This window comes from Euprymna scolopes, chromosome 13, assembly GCF_053919585.1.
Source record: "Euprymna scolopes isolate OS-2025 chromosome 13, ASM5391958v1, whole genome shotgun sequence".
Classification (NCBI taxonomy): domain Eukaryota; kingdom Metazoa; phylum Mollusca; class Cephalopoda; order Sepiida; family Sepiolidae; genus Euprymna; species Euprymna scolopes.
The window spans coordinates 57697735-57721756 of NC_136494.1; the positions used below are offsets into that span (position 1 = coordinate 57697735).

The window sequence follows — 24022 nt, forward strand, 5'->3', positions numbered from 1 at the left end:
AAACAATCCCCACCCAGGAGCATTCGAAAACGGTTTTATATTCTGTCAAGCAGGAAAGGGTACTCTCAGCAATTTCTTACTATACGTGGTAACAGTATTCTATCTGTATTTGGTTCTTTTATAGATAGAGGATTGTATCGGGAGGGAGATACTTTCTGGAATGGTAGAATGATCAAACCATTTTTTCAGCGATTTCAGCAACAAACCTGATGTAGGTTTTCCATTGCAGGTTAAGAGTAGAAGTTAGTCCCTAAAGTTTATAATAGCAGGGTATTTCCTCAAGAGAGCGGTTTATTTCAATTTTTTTATGGAAATCTCTCCATACAAGGCATGAAGCCACTTGATGTAAGGAGCTAAAAAAAATTCTACTTCAGGGTTAAAACTAGCCATTAATAAGTGTTAGATAGATAGATTCCTCCAACCATAACGTGACTTCAGAAATCAAGGCTGCATCATCTGGGAAACGCTTTCCTTTCAAAAACAACTTCCTGGTTGGGAAGAGGTGAAAGTCAGAGGGTGCAAGGTCAGGAGAGTGGGGTGGATGGGGAAGGATTTCATAACCACACGCCCATGCTTCTGATCTGGCGACATGTGAGTTGTGGACCAAAGCGTTGTCCTGCAGGAGGAGGGTACCTTTGCTGATCTTGCCCCACCTCTTGATTTTGACAGCTTCCCTTAATTTCTTCAAAAGTGAAGCATAATAGGCTCCTGTAATTGTGGTACTTTTTGCCAGGAAATCTGTCATCACTACTCCGTCCTGGTCCCAGAAGACTGAGCATGACCTTGCCAGCAGAGGACTGCACCCTTGCCTTCTTTGGAGGTGGTGAGTCCAAGTGCTTTCACTGCATTGACTGGGCTTTGGTCTCTGGATCATAGTGACGGACCCAGGTTTCAGCCTGTGTAATCAGTCTTTTGAAAAACTTTGACTCGTCTTCTTGGCACATTTCCAAATTCATCCTCGAGCACTCGACGCGCTCTCGCTTCTGGAATGGTGTGAGCAACCTGGGAATCCATCTGGCAGACACCGTATGCATATGGTCATGAATGATAGTTTCCACAGACCCGATACTAATCTTGACATCTTGAGCTATTTGGCGAATAGTAATGTGCCGATCTTCCAAAATGGCACCCTCAACTTGACGGACAGATGCCCCATCAATGGCAGAAGGGGGGCGGGGGGGGGGACCAGGTCTGGGAGCCGTTTCCACAGACTTCCGGCCATGTTTGAATTCACGATGCCAGCGTTTTACAAGGTCATATGATGGGGCATTATCACCATAAGTTTCTTTCATTTCATCAAAAGTCTCCTATGGTGTGCGTCCTTTCAAATACAAAAATTGGATCACTGCTCGACATTTAACAGGCTCCATTTCACACCTGACTCAGTTCAAACACCTGTAAAACAGAAACCACAATTAGTTCAGAGCTGTAATTTGCCACATAACCCGTAGAGATATAAACCATTGCACCTGCAAAATTTCAGTTATATCAGACAACTGGAAGTGGGTTAGGGGCATTACTTACTGCATGCCCCTCGTAAGCCTTCTAGTCTAGCAAAAATATGTGGCCGGAGAAACCATATAATTACTGGCTTAATAATAAAACAAAATTTTGAAGGAAAATAAATGTCAGTAAACTTGATTTTATGGTTACACAATAGCAAAGATTGATTTAGAAAATTGGTTGAGTAATATAGAGGAGACTGAAACGCCATAATGAAGATAGACACTTTAACTTTAATGTAAAGTAAATGTATGTACCTTGTGCTGCCCAGTAGTCTATTTAATTGATTTTTTTTTTTTCCTTTTTTAAATTATGCCAGTTTTTTTTTTTTTTTTTGGTTTTCAAATTGTTTTTTTATTCCAATCAAAAGGAAGTAAGTTTGTATGGACAAATACAGAGTTAAATTTTTTAAAGATAACAGCCATTGCAAAATATTTCTGAAAGGAATTAGATTAGATTTTATTTTTTTTTTTTTAGACCACATTATGCAATGATGCAAAAAAAAAAAAAAAAAAAAAAAGACTAGAGAAACCAGAATCAAATATTGATTTTGTAGAAATATAAGTATCAATAACAAAGAAATGATAAACACATAGCTTTTACTTTATATATTAGAAGAGAATATGATGAATGTGTTGTGAAAAAAAAACCCAAAACACTTACATCTACATCACATAGATGATCAGAAAATAATCTCAATGGCTGTGGATGGTCTGTAATCCATAAACGAGCTGTACGATCATGACCAGCAGAGGCAAAATACATGCCATGTGGACTAGAAAAAAAAACAAATATTAAATTAAAGCAAACAGAAATATATTTTTACAACCTGCTCCAGCGTAGTATAAACGGCCTATGGAATTAACACCTTCAACCTCGAAAATAGAAATCAACAAATTTTTGAACACTCTCTTTGAAAAAAAGCTTTCTTAACTTCACCTCTAATACAAATTATGTGTGGCAAGTCTCCTCCTAAAATACTCTTTAACCCTAACAATAACACTAAGTTCGAGTGGCAAGCTCCCCCCAACAAATTTATGGAATTTTCTTTGAAATTTCACAACGCAGTTTCTTATTAAATTAAAACTAAATATAACATTTTCTGACTTATTTACCTGTCGAATACACACACACACATATATATATCTTTCTGTAAAATATTTATTTGAAATGGAAACGGCATTTTGCAGTTAGGACAACAAAACAAAAATGAAGTAACGGTTCGTATTCCTAAAACACTCTTTAACCCTAACAATAACACTAAGTTCGAGTGGCAAGCCCCCCCCCCAAATAAAATACCTTTGTAAGCCACATACAAGCATCTAAAACAAACAAACAAAAAATAGATCCTTCCTTAAAGAAAAATACACATGAAAATAAATTGGTTAACTGTCCTAAAATGCTAGAATGGCCAGGAAATGGTGAATTATTTTACATTAAATTTTTGTGAAACTAACCGCTCCCCCCTCTAATATTGTTTTTGTTAGCTTTGTCTCTGTCAAGTTTTCAGTATGTTCACACATAATTTTCCTTAGCCCCTACAATTAATTCAAAGTCCAAATGGCAACCCTTCCCATATTCTCATTGCATAGAAACCCTCTTAAAACTACACATAATCATCTTATAAAAAAAAAAAAAAAAAAAAAAAAGTTAACTGCCCTAAAATGCTAGAATGACCTATATTAGGAAATTATTTTACATTCAATTCTAAAATAATTTGTTTATCTTTCATTAAAGTTTTTCATGGCATTTTATACATAATTTCCTAAAAAGGTAGAATCACATTTTGGAGGGGTGGTCAGAAGGAGTTGAGTGGGGTTAAACAGAAGGTGTTAATCTACAATAATACCAAAGAAATATTGTAATATATTCATTTTTAAATGGTCTTATGTTTAGATTTAAGTTTTTTGTACATAAAGCACATTACAATTCAACTTTGAGTTCTCCAACTTCTTTTCTGTTTATGGATACATGGCATTTTTAAGGAATTGCTGCATATTTATGCACATTTACTGCAGATTATTTGGAAACCATAAACTTTGGGAGATTTTCAGTTGCATATTCTGATTCCTTGTACAAAAATACACTTATATGGTAAATTTCATTTCTTAGTCTTGTGTTTTAACAAAGATATGACATTTTTACTGAAAAAGTAGTGTAAAAAATGTGACGAAACGCATATGGTCTTAAAGAGGGAAAAATATCCAAACGTGTGAGGCACAAAAATAGCCATAACTTCCTTAATTTTAATCAGATTTTAAAAATTTAAAAAGATTCTTTCTTAGCTCATCAAGCTCTTTCTATGCATACCAATATTGAAATATTTCAAGCTATTTCAATTTTTTCATGTGTATTGCTATTATAACCTCAAAATTCCAATTAATAAGTTGTAATACTACATGTCTAAAATAAGATTAGGTTTAAGGCTCCAAAATTCTATAGTAGAATTGTCCATAGTAAAAAAAAATGCATGATAATGGCAGTTTTAAGCAAGTTTTTTAGGGGTTAAAAGTTCAATGCTAATAATGAATTATGTTATGTTCTGGAGTGGGATATATTTGTTGGAAATAGCTGAATGGTTTTGGCTACATAATTAATACACTTTAGTAAGTCGCCTCATTGAACAACTGTTTGTAGTCATAGCTGCTTAAGCTTTAGGTTTTCAGCATATCTTTCAATTTCTCTCTTCCAGGCTGCTATGACATCCATATTCATGGCTAATACTAACCAAACATTTTTGTATGGAAGAACCTAGATGTATTCATATTCATTACATCAGATACTATGGGATAGTTGGAAATCTCCACATCTCATTCACTCAAACAGAATAACAATTTTTCACCCTTTGTCAGAAACATCCCTCATGGAATCTGGGGACTAAAGGACAAAATAGTAGAGGAATCAAGAGTTATATGGCTGCCAAAAGTAAACCCAAGGCCGGCTTTTTAGCATTTGATTTGGAGGAAGCTGCTTCCTCTTGCTAAGAGACGAGGTGAGACTGAGACTATTATGTATGTATACTGGAAAAGGTAAAGAAAAATCCTGAAAACATTATTATAGCCCAAATGAATCGTATGTTATCATTATTTAATAACTTTTACAACCACTGTTATTAAAGCGATGAAGATGACAGAAAAAAAGACTCAGAATTTTGTTTCAGTGAGAGTACTTACCTGAATTTGACATCCCAAACTGGATAATTGTGCCCTTTGTAAGAGACTAAATTAGACCAAGTCATCAAACTCCATAGACGAACTGAAAAGAAACATCAAGATATAGCATTTTCATGAATCAACAGTTTCAGGTTTTGTAGGTTGAATGGCATATCAACCTTTTTGGAATTATTTAATGATATCTCATTAGAAAAATTAAAATAGGAGCTTTTTTCAAGATAGCTCAGTCCCAAAACTGAGGAACATTATAACATGCATGTTGTGTGATTATACAGTATATAGGGAAAAAAATCATTGATTAACTCAGCTTTAGTATAATAATGTTTATAGATACATGCTCTTGTTCCAAGTGAAGGTCAGAGTTTACATCGGTAGAAACTATGTGAAAATAATTAAGATGAGAACAGTAATCCAAATAATATAAATGATCAAATTCTCATCTCAAAAATTCATTTGTTGCAATTGTTTAATTTTATATAATAATTTTTTCTTCATTTTTTTAATTCCTGAAGTTTTCAAATAAGATTTAAAAACAATCGAAGAGGATTCTTTTAGATGTGAAATACCAGATGTAAAAAATATTGAAATACAGTGAAAAATGATAATCCTCAGTTATGTGTAAAATAACTTGCATTAATGTTTTCCAATATTTAGATAACATTTCAGTATTAAGTAAAAATACAATTTCATATAAGGCAAAACAAAACAAAAAGAATTCAAAAATTCTTTTTGTTCTTTAACCCAACTGCAAATAATATTTTTGTCCATTATGTTGTTACCACATGTCTAGATAAATAAATAAAAAAAAAACATTACTTTGTACAGTATCCTCAAAATATTAGAAACTTCATAAATACAAATCTTTCAATAAATACAAATCTTTCAATAAAGCAGATTTAATTGTTAATATTTTAGAACGATTGTCATCATTTCATTTTTACCTTCTTTATTTCAATTAAATCAGTTTATTTTTATGTATATAACATACAAGCAATTCCGTTTTAGCAGTCCATATTTGTTATTCTAAGCTAAGAAACCTATACTACATAGAAACTGTTGGGGGGATTCCTCTACAAATTCTGACGATGGACTATTCCTGATGTCACTTCCGGTAACTAGTTTCTGCTATTGAGGAGTCTTGATCTGAGGCTCAGTGAGAGTGGGTCGTATATCCTTCCAGATGAGCAGAGTTACACTCAATCAATATACGTTTCCTGTTTTTTCAGTTAATATATATTTCATTTTACCGTTTTCAAATCCTCTCATTCTTCTTTCAACATTTAAACCACAATAGAAACATACACTTGTTAATAACCTCCTTCATTAATGATGCTTTCTTCTATTCATTTTACATCACTTTTTCCTTGTCTGAAGGGGAGATTTTTTTTTCTTTTTTTTAGACATTTCACAAGTTCTCTCCAGTCTTCACAGTTCACCAGATCAACCATCTTTAAATTCTATTCTCAGTCTTGTCCAATTATTCACTTCCAAGTTTTCCTTGGTCAGCTAAACTTCTGATCCAAAACATGCTTCACATGAATGTGCCAGTATAACTAATTCATCCTTAGGAAAATCTTTATGTAATAAAATATAGTGTTTTTAGCAAATCATTCACTCTAAAATGTTGGGTTTGCTCAAATTTCACATTACAGAATCATCTGATCATGGATCTCTCATTATGCTACTGTCTGGGAAGAGAGAAGTGAGTGATGGCCCAGCATTCACCGTCATAAAATATAACGGTCATAACATCTTCAATACAACTTACCCTGAATGTAGTCATACAGTTAGCAATGTTATTAGAGACAACAGCTCACAAAATTTTGGCCATGCCATCTTTACTCTTGTGGCTGAACTAAGTGAGGTTTCCTATTATTGATACAAAGTTATAAGAAAAATATGTTGATTATTCTGAGTCATCACAAAATAGAAACTTACTGGTGCCATCAGTTGAAGCAGAGATCAAAAAGTTCCGATCTGGACTGAAACTAACAGCATTAACAGACATTCCATGTCCCAATAAAGTTTTACAATCAGAACCAGAGCGATCATCCATCATCCTCTCAAGTACATCATCTATAACAAAAAAAAAAAAAAAAAAAAAAAATGGTTAATAAACAGGGTTACTTTTATAAAAGGAAATTTATAGTACATAATTTACATAAATGCAATAACAATGGAATTAAAAGATTAAATTCAAAATATTTATTATGAATAAACAAGGTCATTACTTCTACTCATATATATAAAAACCTTGGTGTTTAGAATGTTTCTAAAGTTATAGCCAGCACAGTGTGTGTATGTATGTATATATATAAAAATGTAATTCTTGGTTCATTCAAAGTGAATAAAACCATATTTCTATGTTACCAATTTAATTTAAATTTTCAGAATATTTATCTGTAAAGTCAAGGAATGTTTGCATGTTATTAAAATAAATTAACATCGCAAATTATAAAAATATATTAAATAAAATAAAAATATTTTTCATAAATGCAGAACTATGTTCCATTTTATTTCCGGTTTGCAGTCAATTCACAACGATTTGACGATTTCGAATTAAAAATGTAATTCTTGGTTCGTTCGTTATCAATAAAACCATATTTTTACATTACCAATTTATTTGAAAGCTTCAGACAGTCTATATGTTATTAAAATAAATTAACATCCCAAATTATAAAAATATATAAAATAAAATAAAAATATTTTTCTTAAATGCAAACCTGTGGTCAAATTTTATTTCCGGTAGAATGCACGTTGGAATGATTTCACTACGATTTGACGATTTCGCATGACAACATTTTCAGTGTTACATCGCTTAGTATAAGGCATCTCCTATTTTTACATTTTTTATTTCATTTGTTTATCCAAAATTTACATTTATAATTCATTTGTTTATTTCATCCATCAAAAAATAAGTTTTATTTGTTTGTTTGTTTTTTTTACGGCATCTCGCATTCCAAAATTCCATTTTTTTTTTTTCATTTAAATTCCAAGTGTTTAGATTAAATCCAAGCCTACCTAAAATAAATTTGTTTAATAGCATCCATTTGCTTCGATCAATTTCATTTGCTGTAAAAACTTACCCCCCCCCCCCATTTTTATTCTTCCTCACATGTTACAGGTGATTCTTGGTAAGTTTCTTTCGGTAAATCTGTCTAAATAACTTCATATTTGAACTTATCTCGAATTACAGGATTTAAAAATTATTTTGTTTTTCTTACCACTTTCTGGCAATTTGTGCTAATTTATTTGCTGTTTTTTTTGCAGTCAATCTTATTTCTAAATTTTTTTTTTTTTATGGCTTCTCGCATTCCAAAATTCCAATTTTTTTTTAATTTAAATTACAAGTGTTTTGATTAAAGCCAAGCCTACCTAAAATAAATTTGTTTAATTCTTAAAAATTGTTTTGATCGAATTCATTTGCTGTAAAAACTTACAGCATTTTTTCTTCCTCACGTGTTTCTTTCCGTTTATTTTATTTTTTTTTTTTTTATTTTTATTCTGATATTCAACAAATTCCTTGGTAAGTTTCTTTTTTTTTTTCCATAAAAATTCATTTGCTATTTTTTTTTTTTTTGCATTCAATCTTATTTCTACATTTCTTTTTTTTACGGCATCTCGCATTCCAAAATTCCATTTTTTTTATTTAAATTCCAAGATTACATTTTTTTAAAAATTTAAATTCCAAGTGTTTTGATTAAAACCAAGCCTACCTAAAATAAATTTGTTTAATTCTTAAAAATATTAATAAATAAAAATAGCATCCATTTTTTTTTCGATCGAATTCATTTGCTGTAAAAACTTACCGCATTTTTTGCCCCCCCCCCCCAATTTTTTTTCTTCCTCATGTGTTTCAGGCGTTTCTTTCCGTTTATTTTTTATTTATTTATTTATTTTTTTTTTACGAATTATTACTGATTCTGGATATTCAAAAAATTCCTTGGTAAGTTTCTTTTTTTTTCCATAAAAATTCATTTGCTGTTTTTTTGCAGTCAATCTTATTTCTACATTTTTTTTTTTATGGCATCTCGCATTCCAAAATTCCATTTTTTTTTTTTAGTTAAATTCCAAGATTACATCCATTACGAATTATTACTGATTCTGGATGGATGTTGTTCAACAAATTCCTTGGTAAGTTTCTTTCGGTAAATCTGTCTAAATAACTTCATATTTGAACTTATCTCGAATTATAGGAGTTACAAATTATTTTGTTTTTCTTACCACTTTCCGGTAGCCCACTTTTTTCCAGATACATTTATACTTATTTGTGCTAACTATAGCATTCATTTTTTCCCCATAAAAATTAATTTGCTGTTTCCTTTTTTTTTCCTTTTTTTTTTTTTTTTGCAGTCAATCTTATTTCTACATTTTTTCCCCCCATAAATTTTCTTTTTTCAACTTTCACGTGCATTTAGAAATTGTACGAATATATTTTAACAATTCAAATAGTTTTTACATATAAATCCTTCTTTCAACGTTGTCCAACAATATTTATTCCTTACCGTTTTCCGGTGTTTTGTGGGGGCATTACTATATTGCTATTATTTCAATTTTTTGCTTCCTGCTTTTTCTACAGATTTTTTAAACGATTTATAAGTTATTCTTAAAATCTTATAACATTACAATAAAGATTACATCTTATAAATGATTTTTGCTTTTTGTGTTATGGAAATCAATACCATTTTCTTAATCACGTGCATATAGTGTACGAGCCATCTGTTTACTTGAAAACACTTGGTCTTACATAACGATACAGCTGTTGACTGGCCAAACAATTGATTATATTGCGATATCAAGCATATGTTTTTCTCCAGTCCTCTTTTTTCAGATTGCTTAATTAAAAACTTGCAGAAACAAAGAATCAAACTTACTTGGACGCAAACAAAATTACAGAATTACCATAAAAAAAATTGGCATTACTTGGCCATACAGGAACTAAATTGAGAAATCACTCAAGCAAATATTTTTTAGACTTCTTTCTTCAGATTCCTCAATTAAAAATTGGCATTAAAACATAAAACAATTTTCAAACTAAATTCATTTCTCCAAATCTATTTGGACACAAAGAAAACTACAGAACCACATAGAAAGCTAAATTGGCCTTAATTGACCATACAGCTCAATTACCAATAAGCAAAAAAAAAAAAAAAGAAAAGAAAAATATAACAAATAAAAAAAAATTGCTCCAAATCTATTTTGAAGCAAAGAAAGGATTTTCAGATTCCTCAATTGAAAATAAGCAAAAAAAAAAAAAAATATTTCTACAAATCTATTTGTAAGCAAGGAAAATTACTGAACCATATGCAAAAAAAAAAAGGCCTTAATTGACGATACAGATCTCAACAGATAAATAAATTGAGAAATCAATCAAGCCAATACTTTTTTTTCAGATTCTTCAATTAAACACTTTTTTTTTAAATATATTTCTCCAAATCTATTTGGCCACAAATAAAAAAATTGGCCTTATTTGACCATACATTTGTCAACAGGCCAATACATTGAGAAATAAATCAAACAAATATCTTTCTCAGATTTCTCTTTTTCCGATTCCTAAATTAACAATAAGCAAAAAGAAAATTTAGGAAAAAATTATTTCCAAATCTATTTGGATACAAGAAGTACAGAACTACATATAAAATAATTGGCCTTATTTGATGTTACAGTGCAATTAAAAATAAGCACAAAAAGGAAAATTTTAAAAAAATATTTCCACACATTGTGCTTATTTGAACATAAGTTCTCAATAGGCTAATTATTTGAGAAAACAATCGAGCAAATATTTTTTCATATTTCTCTTTTTTCAGATTCCTCAAATCAAAATAAGCAAAAAATTACAAAAAATAATTCCTACAAATCTATTTTGACGCAAAGATAACTACAGGACTACAAAGAAAAAGAAATTGCTCTTAATTGACCGTACAGCTCAATTAACAATAAGCAAAAGAAATAAGAAAAAAAAAAAACAAATTAAAAAAAATATTGCTTCAAATCTATTTTGAAGCTATATAAGGAATTTCAAATTCCTCAATTGAAAATAAGCAAAAAAAAAAAAAAAAAAAAAAAATTACAAAAAAAATCATTATTTCTACAAATCTATTTTGACACAAGGAAAACTACATGACTACAAACAAAGAAAAAGAAATTGCTCTTAATTGACCATACAGCACAATTACCAATAAGCAAAAAAAAAAAAGAAAGAAAAATATAACAAATTAAAAAAAAAAAAATTGCTCCAAATCTATTTTGAAGCAAAGAAAGGATTTTCAGATTCCTCAATTGAAAATAAGCAAAAAATAAAAAAAAGAAAATATTTCTACAAATCTATTTGTAAGCAAGGAAAATTACTGAACCATATGCAAAAAAAGGCCTTAATTGACCATACTCAATCATTTCACCAAACGGAACCACATCAACGCGTGGCCAGATACAGCTAATATATATATGTTTCTAAAGTTATAACCAGCAGTGTGTATGTGTGTGTGTATATATATACACACACACACACACACTGTGCTGGTTATAACTTTAGAAACATTCTAAACACCAAAGCTTTTTAAATTATTTTTGCAAATTTCAAAACTTTCTTATGCAAATAATGTGCCTATTTAGTAGAATGTATAATGTAATCATTAATACAAACATGTAAATTAAATAAATTTTTATCTATCTAAAATAACTAAACTTATTTAGCCAAAACTTTTGAAACAAAGTATTTTTTTTGTTTTTCTTTGGGGAGGGAGGGGGGGGGGCTGACAATAACTGAAGAATATTTTACAATCTTTTCAGAATAATATATCACCATAAAAACCGTGGAACCCAGTTTTCCAAATGAGTAAAGGCAGGAAATTAACAGCAATTGAGTGTGGGAAGATTTTGGCATTTAAGGATCAAAAGTTAACAATTTGTGCTCTAGCAGGCAAAAATTATGTCTGTTAAGGTGGTGCACACATTTCTGAGCACCTCAGATGATGATTTTTTTTAAATCTGGGAAGTCATCCAAAAAGTATTAGCTCAGCAATGGGTAGAAGGATTCTTTGGACTGTGAAACCGTTATCTGGGTGAGACTACATCAGTTTTTATAAACTATAACAAAATAGGTTATAGTGCCAATAACATGGTACATTAACAACAAATGAAAATGTGCTGGTCAAAATTAAAGTTTGATATTTCAACTTAAATGCTATCTACAGGTCTATCTTTTAAAATAACATTTGTCAATATTTCAAGTTTTTATGTCTAAAATAAATAACAAAAAAAATGTTATTTCTTATGTTTACGCCTGTTCCACATCTCTTGCACTATAGGAATACTATTAAAATAATCTAATATAAAGTTATCTTTTCAGATTTTTTACTTTTGCTCTAAATAGCAATTTGTCTAAAATATCAATACTTGATTCGGTCTAGCCTATTTCTTTGTTTTCTCCTCCCTTCTACTATATGATTGGCATATTTTATTTTGCATCAGTTTTCTTATGAAAATAATTATTCCGCCTAAAGAAAACTTTAATCGGAGCAATCATGTAAGGAGTTATTTTCCTTGATTTATGCAAAAAAAAAAAAAAAAAAAAAATCAAATTTAACTTACATTTCTTCATAAGTACATCACTTGTTTCATGTCTAGACATGAAGATAGGTACATTTAATTTATACACAAAATTGACATTTCTTGAAGAGATGATACTTGATATTAAATATATAGCTGTAAACAATATTGTTAAAGATCACTACAAAATATTTAGAGTAGAAATGTATGAAGACGGATAAAAGTAAAATCAATCAAAAGAAAGAAAGAACATCTGTTTTTTTTCTTTTCCATATATTGCACTAACCGGCTTCTTTATCAATGATATTCAATTCATTTGAGGTTTTCACATTCCGCAGCTTTGCAGGCGTTAAACTCCATACTCGTATGATACCATCTGCAAAACCAGCACAGATGAGACTGGAGTCATCAGTGAAGTCTATAGCAGTCACTCTGATCACAAGTAAAAGAAAATAGACAGAAATTAGACTAGCAAAAATATGCACCCTCAGAGCATAAATATTTAGGAGGGGAGAGGATAAAAAATTTATTAAAATGAAAGAAAAAGTAAAAAGAATAGTACTTACCCTCGATAACTATTTGTGAAAGTATAAAAACAAATTGAAGGCATTGTATCAGGACCAAGCTTAATACGTTTCATGGCTTCTCGAAAAGCATTGATTTTCTCGATTTTATCCATGTCTTTCCTGTAAAGATTAAAAGTTGAATTAGCATATGTATTTCTCATATATAAATAAGTTTATGCAAGATGTGTTGAAAAGCTAGATTGCAGATATCATACCTAAAATACAAATTATTTATATATATATATTCATAGAAAAAAAAAATTTAATTTATAGAAGTCAATACAATACAGATGTTATGGATAGACAAACTAAAGCAAATTGAGATAGGATGGTGGAACAAACAGATTCACCTTTATTCATACACATATATACATACATACACACTAGGTACGGGCAAAATGAATGACGATGCTCAAAATGTATAAACATTTTGACCCCTCCCTTTACTTAAAAATTCACCAAAAATCAGGAAATTAACCAATTTTAATGAAATTTTCAGTATTTATAAAATAATGATCACGGAATATAATTAACCCATTATCTTTATCTAAATCTTAGTGGAAATGTATTATTTTGTTTAAACAAAAAATACCTTTATTAAAGTTATGGTTTTCTGCAGTAAAAAAAAAAAAAAAAAAAAAAAAAAAAATGAAAGAATTTATTTTTGCTTTTTTTATGAAAATAAAGCATCGTAAATTATAACAATTTTATTTTAAATTATTTAATTTTTACAGGAACTTTACAAAAAAGTCCCTAAAGTCCGTATTAATGAATTCGATATAAGAAAAATGAATTTCCCGAACTACCGATATTACCATTGAATTAAGCAGTTTATTTAATATTTTCACACAAAAAAATTATAACCAAACCATTTTTTTTTAAATTACAGATTTCAATAATTTCCTTGCGCGCACATGAATGTGAAAGTAGCAATACACATGAAAAAATTTAAATGGCTTAAAATATTTCAATATTGGTATATATAGAAAGAGCTTGATAAGCTAAGAAAGAATCTTTTTAAATTTTTAAAATCCAATTAAAATCAAGGAAAAATTTAGCACTAAACAACGAACCAAAATTACTGAGCTTTATTTCGAAAATCTTTGTTTCATAATCTTGACTCAAAGAGCCTATTGTCGACATTATAATGTCAGACAAGCTCCCAATCAGAGCACAATTGATCGTCTTGTGAAACTGTTTTGGCAGCAGCGCTCAGTCAGTGATCTTCCACAAACTGGCAGACCACGTTCAGTATTTACAACTGAAAATGTAGAACTCATAGAGAACAGCATTGCTGAAAACCCAGACACTTCAACTCGAAGACAGGCCACTCAGATTGAGATATCGAGAAGGTTACTTCAAAGAATACTGAGGGAATTACACCTGTTTCCATACAAAATTCAAATGGTACAGGCATTGCAACCCATAGATTTGCAGTCTCGCTTATTAACTTATGCTGTTCACATTCAGCAATTAGACAGAGAACAAAATGGGTTCATCCATAAACTGATAATGAGTGACGAAGCCCATTTTCATCTGAACGGATTTGTGAATAAGCAAAACTGCCAAATATGGGCAATTGACAATCCAAGAACCATTCATCAGCGTGAATTACATCCAATAAAATGTACCATATGGTGTGGTGTCACCCCGGAAAGAGGTATAGGTCCTTATTTCTTTAAAGAGAAAGGTGTTACAGTGACTGCACGGCACTATCAACAAATAATTGAGCTATTCAAGACAACCCGGAAATGTGGTCCCAACAAGATGGAGTGACTGCCCACACTGCCTGTCAATGTATGGCGTTCCTAGGGGGATTGTTTAGTGAGCGTTTAATTAGCAGACTTTCTGATTTTAACTGACTTTTTCCTTTGGGGTTATTTTAATGAAAGGGTATAGGTGAAGAATCCAAGAACAATTTAAGAACTTGAAAACATCAGACATGGAATCCAAGAACTAGAGCCTACTATTCTAAGTGTAATGGAAAATGCCAAAATTAGAGTCTGCCATTGTGAAGCCGGAAATGATGGCCATTTAAAAGATATAATTTTGAAAAACTTATCACCTAAACAATCCAATGCGTGAGTTTTGTGCCACCCTGTATTAATTTAAAATAAATTCATAAAACAAAACATCTTTAACTTATTCATTTTAAAGTTTTGGTAATTTTGATTCCAATTTATTTGCCTCTTAGATGTAATTTTAAAGAAAATAAATCCATTTATCTTTTCACTTGCAATTTAATAATGGATCACAACTCGTTAACAATCAAATCAGTTTCATTAAAAAAACATTTAAATACATACTAAATGGTTTATAAAATAAAATATTGCAAACCTTTTTTAAATAATCACCAAAAGAATGATTAAAATAAAAAAAAATAAATAAAAAAAAACATCAAATAGTTAAAAATATCCTTTTCAAAACTAATATGATAATTAGCAACTGATATCACATATACATAAAAGGTGGTGGATTTATTGTATAGAGTTGAATGAACTTGAAAAAGAGTGTTTTGACTTTACTGTTCGTATGAGGAATGGGACCAACTTTCACATACACAAACTAGAATACTCCTAAATCCTACCCTAATTCCTGTATATCCTAATGTATATTAATACTGTACTCGTGTAGGTTAGATCATCTCTTCTGTTCCAACTGTACAAAAACCAATTGCTCTGCTACCCATGCTGCTATAAAACTACGGTACTTGTACTTTGCGCATACAAAGGGAGAGGGGGTTTATCTTATAATTTATAATTTTTGAAGGCAGAACTTTAAAAATCGATACTAAACATCTATAGTTATCTACATTGAGTAGACATGAATTATATATAATTTATACCTATACTCTATATAAGATATATCAGTATATATGATATATAGTCATAGGTTTTGTTTGGGGTGAAAATGCAATAAATAAAAAATATATCTAACTTTATATGAATTTATTTAGACAAAGTTGAGTATGTGTGAAAATAAAACATTTGTTTTTCACTTCTAATTAATCGGTCATTATGAATTTTGGAACACAGACGGTAAGCATAAGGTTCCCAGATATTTAGTTTGGCAGAAAAGGGGTGGTATTTCTCTGTAAAAATTCAATACCTCTGATTTTTGTTAAATTTTAACAATATTAAGCATGAATGATTATTCAAATTTCAGTTTCTTTCGAGTATTTTAAAAGAATTTTAGGGATATAAAATGAACACAACTGCCCATTTGAAAATGCAAATATTTTTGATTTGCATTAAATTTGATTCATAATCATTCAACACCAATTAAACAAGATTCTCTTAATTTAAAGTTTTTTTTTTTTGAAGACCCATTCTGTGTAAACCTCAAACTTTAGACATTTTCTAGCATCAAAATCATGCAATTGATTTTGATCAAAATTGGAATAAGAATTTTAAGCATAAGATGTAATATAGTTAAAATAATCTATTGTACTAAAGAAAAGTAAATGTGATATAGTTAAAATAATCTAATATTATACTAAAGAAAAGTCTATTAAGTTTATTTAAGACTTCTTTTCCCATATGCTTTAATTACAAAATATTGTGGGATTGAGTTATGTTAGAAAAAATTGTTTTAATTAGTTGTAATTTATAATTAACTGAATAGGTCATCTATCTCTAAGATATATGTATTTCTATCGCACCCCCACTTCACTCCATATTAATTAAACCAGTCAAATATTTTTGAATATCTACATATTTAGAAAAGGAGTGCATTAAATGTAAATTAGATAATTCTCTTTACTTGTATATTTGTATATTATTCATAAAAATAACGTAGCGAATAAAGAGATTTATTATTTTTAGTTATACAAAAAAAAAATGTCAAATAAAATCAGTAGAATAAATTGTTGTACTCAACAGGTCATAGCTACGTCTCATATACTTACAATTCTGGCAGTGGAATTCTTGTATTTGTAGGAGCATTCGGATCATTTTTAGATTTCTTCATAAGTAATGGATCCTTCTTTGGCTTTTTTTTCTGTGGAAAAGAAGTGTTTTTCTTTCAAAATTTATTACATTTTTATTACATTCATCTAAATGAACTCAACTGAAATTTTAATAATTTTAGATTGAAATCAAATTTATCATTTTTTTTTTTTTTTTAAACTTTTGTTCATCCTCAAATTAAGCATTATTGCTAGTAAAACATAAGGGGCTACTTATTGTGGTAGAGGTCAAATTTATAAAGAGACAACCTAAGAGTTGGAGAACAAAATGTTCATATTCAGTTTAAATTTATGCATGTTGGTATTGTCAGAGAAACAGGGAAGAAAAGAGTATCACAGAGACAAGCAGCTCAAGATCGAAAATGTTCAAGCATCTAGGAGCGTATTCCATCCATCCATAGCCTCGAGCCCCTAAGGGGCATAGGCCATCTATAACTTTGTAGATGCTTTTGTAGCTACTGAGTTCTTTTTGCATGGTGTGGGTGCTGGCCCTACGCTCAACCTTCCCAGAAGGTACATACAGTGCCTAGCCTTCCCAAATGGTCACCCATCTGGTACTGGCTAGGCTCAACGTTGTTTAACTTCGGTGATCTGGCGAATACCGGTGTGTCAACGTGATTGTGCCGTACAGGAGCCTACTGGTTAGGTGACATTTAAGTTAAGCAGAGTACAAGTGCAATAAGGAAATACAAGAAAATTTTATTGACAATCAGAGATGGCACAAAAAGTGCTTAATTATAACCTCAAAGAAACCTATCTGGAATTCAAATTTAACTCTTGGTTCCAGCCTCTAAAGAAATTTGAATTCAAAATAAAAAATACTTGTTCTTGATTACAAGAGAGATAAATGTGTGAGGAAGCTAGGGGTTGGTTCAAGAAGAGCAATCATCTGCAGTGTTTGTAAGATGACTGAATCCATCACTGATGCTTGGATCTGAGGTGACTCCACCCAAGACAAACTCCCACTTTGTATGCTCATTATGTTCAGATGTTTAATTTGCACCTTTCCCTGAAATTGAGACCAACTTAGCCAAATAGACATTGGAGAATGCTTCCAAATTTTAACATCTTGGAGATGTCTTACATATTTCTAGAGGCTGTGAATGATTGGTAACCTGCAGGATTAAAGCAGCATAAGTGTTTTCCAACCCTATGGTGAAAGTGTTATGTTAGAAGCACCTAAAAAATTAAGAGGATAATTGAACACTGTATATTCGATCTGTTCTGCTAACATTCAATAAATCTTTTCTTCTTGTAATGATTTTTTGAACTGACCATTTTTCATAATTTTATAAAATTTTTATTCATTTTAACATATGTATTTACATAAGTGTTTTTACTTAAAATATATTTTAGATATCCACTTTTAATGCACAAACACCTTTTTTACTAGATTCAATATGTACAATTAGAAAGTAAGAGACTGAATATCTTACTTTTGGTTTATCTTCATCACCTCCTTCTCCACCTTCTTCTTCTTCAATAGGAATGTTGAGATCTGGCTCTTTTAACAGACCATAATACACTTTTACTTTGTTGGCTGAAAGCAGAAGACCAAATAATGTAAGAAATAAGGAAAAAAAAAAGTCACTTTTAGAAAAGCTGTTCAACATCCAATACATTATATTACAGCACTCATTAGAGCACAAATAAACATGTACTATAATAATACTTAAATATTTTAATAAAAACAGAGAAAGAAAAACTAAAATTATCTTAATTTTATAACCACTTGCATATTTTAATTTTCCTAAACAATGTAAAAAAAAAAAAAAAAAAAAAAAAATGCACATAACTTCACTCAAACTGGCTTGAACATACTTATCTAACTATTTGACATGTTTCCATTCATTGGATGTTGGAGGAAAACGCAGACCCCACAGTATTATTATGTTATCTTCGGACAGAAGGCATACAACCCTTTGATCCTAGTCCTAAGGTCAAGAAAATGTATTTTAGCCTGCAACCCTTATAGAGTTCCATGTTCTTATACAACAATGATATCAGACAAAAGTTTTAAAAATTACATTTTTCCATTGCATCTTCGGCAATCAGGCAATACCATTATATAGACAAGGGGTGGTGGATGATAACATACTTATGAACATCGAAATTGCCTTTGTTTTTAATTTTATATAGACTTTAGATTTGAAAAAATTCTTTCCTCTTAAAACAATTTACCTAAAACTGAGTATCCAGTGTTTAATTAAAATCATTATAGAAATGAGGTAAAAAAAAAAAAAAAAAAAAAAAAAAAAAAAAAAAAATGATAGATTTATGTTCACTCTTATTAAAACTAAAAAATATATAAAATAGCTGTACCCACCTGGTATTGCTCAAGATGGTGTAAAATGGTTTCAATTTTTAATTTGTATGCAATTTTTTAACATTGCATACAATTGAGCATTATATTGTCAATAACATAGTACACTAATAAAAACACTGAAAATTTCCTAATCAAAGGTAAAGCTGATTTGTTAGCCTAAATGCTATTCAGATCTATCTTAGACAATCCAACAAGATAACAGTAGAGAGAAGGAGATATGTCTAACCTTCACGCTTTGCCTCTCCAAGAAATCCTCCAGCCACTGCATCAATTTGTTGTTTAGTTCTCGGGACTCCATCATAAACTGGATAGAAAAATAACAGGATTTAAAAAAAATAAAAAATAATCACCGAATAAATTGAAATTAATAAATAAAGTGTCTGACTGTACATCATAAACTCAAAAACAACTGATTGTTTATGGACCCAACTCAGCATTCAAATAGGAAATGTCATTGACTAGGTAAAGTTGACCTAGGTCAATCAAAGGTCATGAAAGCGCGAAGACATTTTTTGTCAAAGTCAGCCTCCAATCAAAAATTTTATAAAATAAAAAAGAATTTAAAGCACCCCAACAAATGGGGAAGGATAGAATCAGAATCGACATGGTTTCCATGCACTGAAAACTATAACGAGGCAAAGACATTTAAAAGTCATATACACAACTTAATTACTTTTATAGTGAGCAAACACTTGAAGCTAAAAATATCAAAATAGATTCAGAATAACACTTTTAAAAATTTTTTTCTAAGCTAATCAAAGAAATTATATATTTCTTTAATATATATATATATATATACACACACACACACACACACACACACACACACACAGGGTGACCCCAAAACAACGGGCCCCAACTCTAATTAGGCCCCATTTCTTAGCGTTTTGTTCAAATGAAATGAAACTTTGGTCATAACCAGTTTATTATATTCAAAACATCACATCAAAACACTAGGGTCTTTGGCCTTTTTTTCTCCGTTCTACAGCATGTGTTCTAGATATACTTTCTATGTTTTTTGTTTTTTTTGGGTCACCCTGTATATATGATAGAGAGAGAGAAATATAATTAAGCTGAAAAATCAGGATAAAAAATGCTTTATCCAATTAAGAGAAGCAAAAATTAGAATGAATTAAAAGAACAGAGTAAAGTTACATAAAAACTTTATAACAATATCAAGTCAATAAAGGTTAAAGAAAAGGGAATAGATGAGAAACCTCTTTAGGCCATGGCATTTCGATGCTAAATGCTTTTCGTCAGAAGAGAAAAAGCCAGTATTATAAAAACATAAGGGCAAAAAGACAAGACTGACTTTAAAAACATTCAGATTAGAAATGGGAAAAAAATGGAGGTGGAGCTTTTTGTTTATCACCACAAGTGCTAATTTTGACTTTCACCAATTTTCCTTTAAAAAACAATTAGAAACTCTTCAAACATTGGGCGAGGCACTTAAACCATAAAAAAAATAATGGTAACATAAGTGCATGAGCACCAAATTTTTTGTTTTGTTTTCATTTTGTTTGTTTGTTAAATCTGGTCAAAAATAAATAAAAATTACAAAAGAATATAAAAACAATAAGAAAAGGGTATCATAAAACTAATTAAACTTGAAAATAATATTTAAAAATAGCGTGGATTCCATTTTGACTTTCAATTTTCCTGTTAATAATAATTACATAAACTCCAACAAAAAAACTAAAGATAAAATCATAACAAAAATCGGTGAAGCTTAGATGAGTAGGTCCTGCAGAAGAGCCTCAGTCTGATATTCGGAAAATTTAGGTTAACATCCGGTGAAGTTACCGAAAAGTAACCCTTTTGAATGAAGATGGATTAAACAATATTTTTTAAATTAACTTCTTAATTTTACTTAAGAAAATGTAAACATATATAAACAAAATATTTTAGAAAATTTCTTAATTTTAAATAAAAATTGATTGTAAAGAACTATTTTTTTTTTTTTAATAATTATTGAAAAATATTGCAAAGTGTTTAGATAGCTGGTTCTTTGGGACAATAGGGGCACCTGAAACCTCCCTTCCAAAACGAAAAAAAGCTTTAGTGGTTGTACTATTTTAAAGTGCTTTTTTTTTTCTCTAAGTTTGAAACAAAAGTAGTGGCTAGTTAACTTAGAACAACAAGTGCGCATGGCAGAAATTCTTCAGGGTTTAAATGTATTGTAATGCTTTTATGGTGGTTGAAAAACGTTTTTCAGCCACCATATTACTTCCTATTTACTTGCCTCCCCACGAGGGCAGAGTTAGACACAAGGTCGGTTTTTAATGTAGAGAAGCATTTATTAATAAAAAACGACAGCATTAATCTTACTTCAAACAAACAGTTCCACTTTAAAATATAAGGGAATCATAATGAAAGAATCGTAAATCTAAGGTATTTTTTAACGATGCGATTCCGATTCACTCCAAAATACATGATTCTTACAATTAACGATTCCGATTAATCATCCCACCACTAATTTATAAATAAAATGTTGTGGGGAAAATAATGGAAATAATTCCAAATCTAGAAGTATCCCGGTAAAGGAGTTATGACTGTAGAACCTCCTTTAAAACTTCCAATACATCCTACTTTGATAAATTTGAATTATATGGTTAAAATTCTTCAAAGACAATGCAAATAATTCCGAATCTCTATGTGCCATCTCTAAAAGAGCTATGCCGATAAAACCCCCTTAAAGCATTAAATATGTATATACGATTTTCATGAAATTTGAACTATATGTATAAGTTTTCTGATATTTCAGTTTTTTTCAAATCTATTAAGAGGTAAAATAGAATGGGGGATAGAGTATAAAAATAAAATATGGTGCTTTGAAAAGAGTGAAAAAGGACAGTTTCTCATTAAGTTCTAAGCAATGTCTACTTTCTCAAATAGTATGTGATAAAAATTGCTCCAAACTTTTTAACTTTTTTAAGTTATAACTTTTCGGAAATGACAGGTGTTTTTGCTAGCATAGAATAATACATTTCCACTCAATTATTTTTTTATTCCCTTTTCCTTTCTTCTCATCCCCCCCCCCGCCTGCTCTAAGATACACTCTTACTCTCCAGCATCCTGCATACTACCTCTATATTTCCTTTTGTCACCCACCCATTTAATCTTTTTTTTTAACTATATGTTCCTTTTTTATTTTAAATTTTAGAAACTGATTTGTTTAGTTGTGTTTACCTTTCCTGTAAAAATGAAATAACTTCTTTAGGCGGAGGTTAACAATCCTGCCACATTTTAAAAATTACTAAAAAAAAATGACAGACGAACTATGCATGACACTGAAAGTAATTAGCGCTCCCTCCGACACGTGACTGGAATTTGTTTACATTTTTTCACCATACTTTTATTCTTAACCAAAAAGACATTTGGTACTAATGCAATTTCGCCAACGCAAGAAATTTACTTTAAACTTAAGAAAAAAAAAAAAAAAAAAGAAAAAGAAAAATTATATATTTGTAAATTGTTAGGTGAAAGAATGGTTCGTCGTACACTCGTGGCAAAACTACACAAGTACCAAAACGTTATGTTTTTGTTCTAATTTATTTGTCATATTTAAGAAAGGACCAGCGTTTCTTTTTATTAACGTAAGTAAATAAATAAAATAATGTTTTGGTTTTTCTTTCTGCACCACGTAACAATTCGTTGTTCATTCACGCATGTAAAGTCAAAACAAATACACATATGCCTCCTAACTTCCAGACATGTGTCAGAGGGAGCATTAATTATTTTCAGTGTCATGCGTTGGTCGTCCGCCATGTTTTTTTAGTGATTTTTGAAAAGTGGCAGGATTGTTAACCTTCGCCCTTCTTTAAAATTAGCTAACTAATTAAACATTTTATTTTAAAGACAAATAAAAAGATTTGGGTATTATTGTAAATTAATATTTTCGATCCCGACAGCCCAATTGCTTAAAATCTATAATTTTCAAATTATCAAAACAACTAAAATATTATGAAACTATAAAAAGCAACTTTATTGCATATTTTACAATAAAAATATTTAAAATTAGCAGGAAAACCTAATATTGAATGTGAATCAGTATTATATACTTTTTGACTATGTTCATAACACCATATTTTGTTTTACACTGCCTCTCTCCTGCTATATTGCTCCACAATAAGTCAGAAGAAGCTAAACTGTTGAAAAACTCTTTGAATTAGTGTCTTAGACATATGGTTTAAATTTCATTGAAATAAAATATACACATTTAAAGTTTTAAAGGGATTCTGTCACCATAGGTCACTTAGATGCGGAGACATAGATATTTGGCAGAAAGAGATTAACAGATTTGGGAACACTTCCAGAAGAATGGATTTTTCAGATTTTATATAGATTCTCTAATTTTTCTAGAAGTAACATACAAGCACTACACGTACAGATATTAGATTTTATATATAGAGATTACAGGAAACATCAGAAATAGAAAAGCATTTAAAAAAAATTTACCATCAATGAAAAGGTGTTCTTGGATAATGTTTAATAACAGATTCAATTGTTTTTCTTGCAAATGTCTTTTTAGTTGGTTGTAGGAATCTCTGGACATTTTTATGCTAAAACTACTCGACCTGAAAAATAAATTATGTTGTCAGGAAAAAAGTTCTAGAGAGGAAAACAAAGCAATACATGAATGTACTTTTTTTTTTTTTTTACTCTAAAACGTATAAAGATGATTTTTTTTTAATTTTGATGTGAATTCGAATTTCTAAACAGTTTTGTTAAGATGTCTAGCAATTTTTTTTGTATAATTCAATTTTTATAACACAATGTGTTTATCATGTTAAACATCCAAGTCAAATGTACCAAAAAGATGATTTGACAGGAATGGATACATTTAACACGGACATGTATCTGGCTGGAAAACAAAAAACATGATTGTGAAAAATAAAATAATCGTTGGTTGAAATCAAGCCACCCAGTCAGAAAAATC

The 24022-nt window shown here is 30.1% G+C and overlaps 1 protein-coding gene across 1 annotated transcript in view; it reads right to left on the reverse strand.

Moving 5' to 3' along the window:
- Positions 1-24022, reverse strand: part of LOC145292039 (transcription initiation factor TFIID subunit 5-like) — a 54244-nt gene that overhangs the window by 15435 nt on the left and 14787 nt on the right. Inside the window, exons 6-14 of the mRNA XM_080138063.1 lie at positions 23542-23660; positions 19310-19387; positions 18194-18297; positions 16698-16789; positions 12791-12910; positions 12511-12656; positions 6615-6752; positions 4677-4758; positions 2167-2278 (exon numbers count right to left, since the gene is read on the reverse strand). Of these exons, the coding sequence (XP_079994189.1) occupies positions 2167-2278; positions 4677-4758; positions 6615-6752; positions 12511-12656; positions 12791-12910; positions 16698-16789; positions 18194-18297; positions 19310-19387; positions 23542-23660 (991 nt within the window). The remainder of the gene's footprint in view (positions 1-2166; positions 2279-4676; positions 4759-6614; positions 6753-12510; positions 12657-12790; positions 12911-16697; positions 16790-18193; positions 18298-19309; positions 19388-23541; positions 23661-24022) is intronic.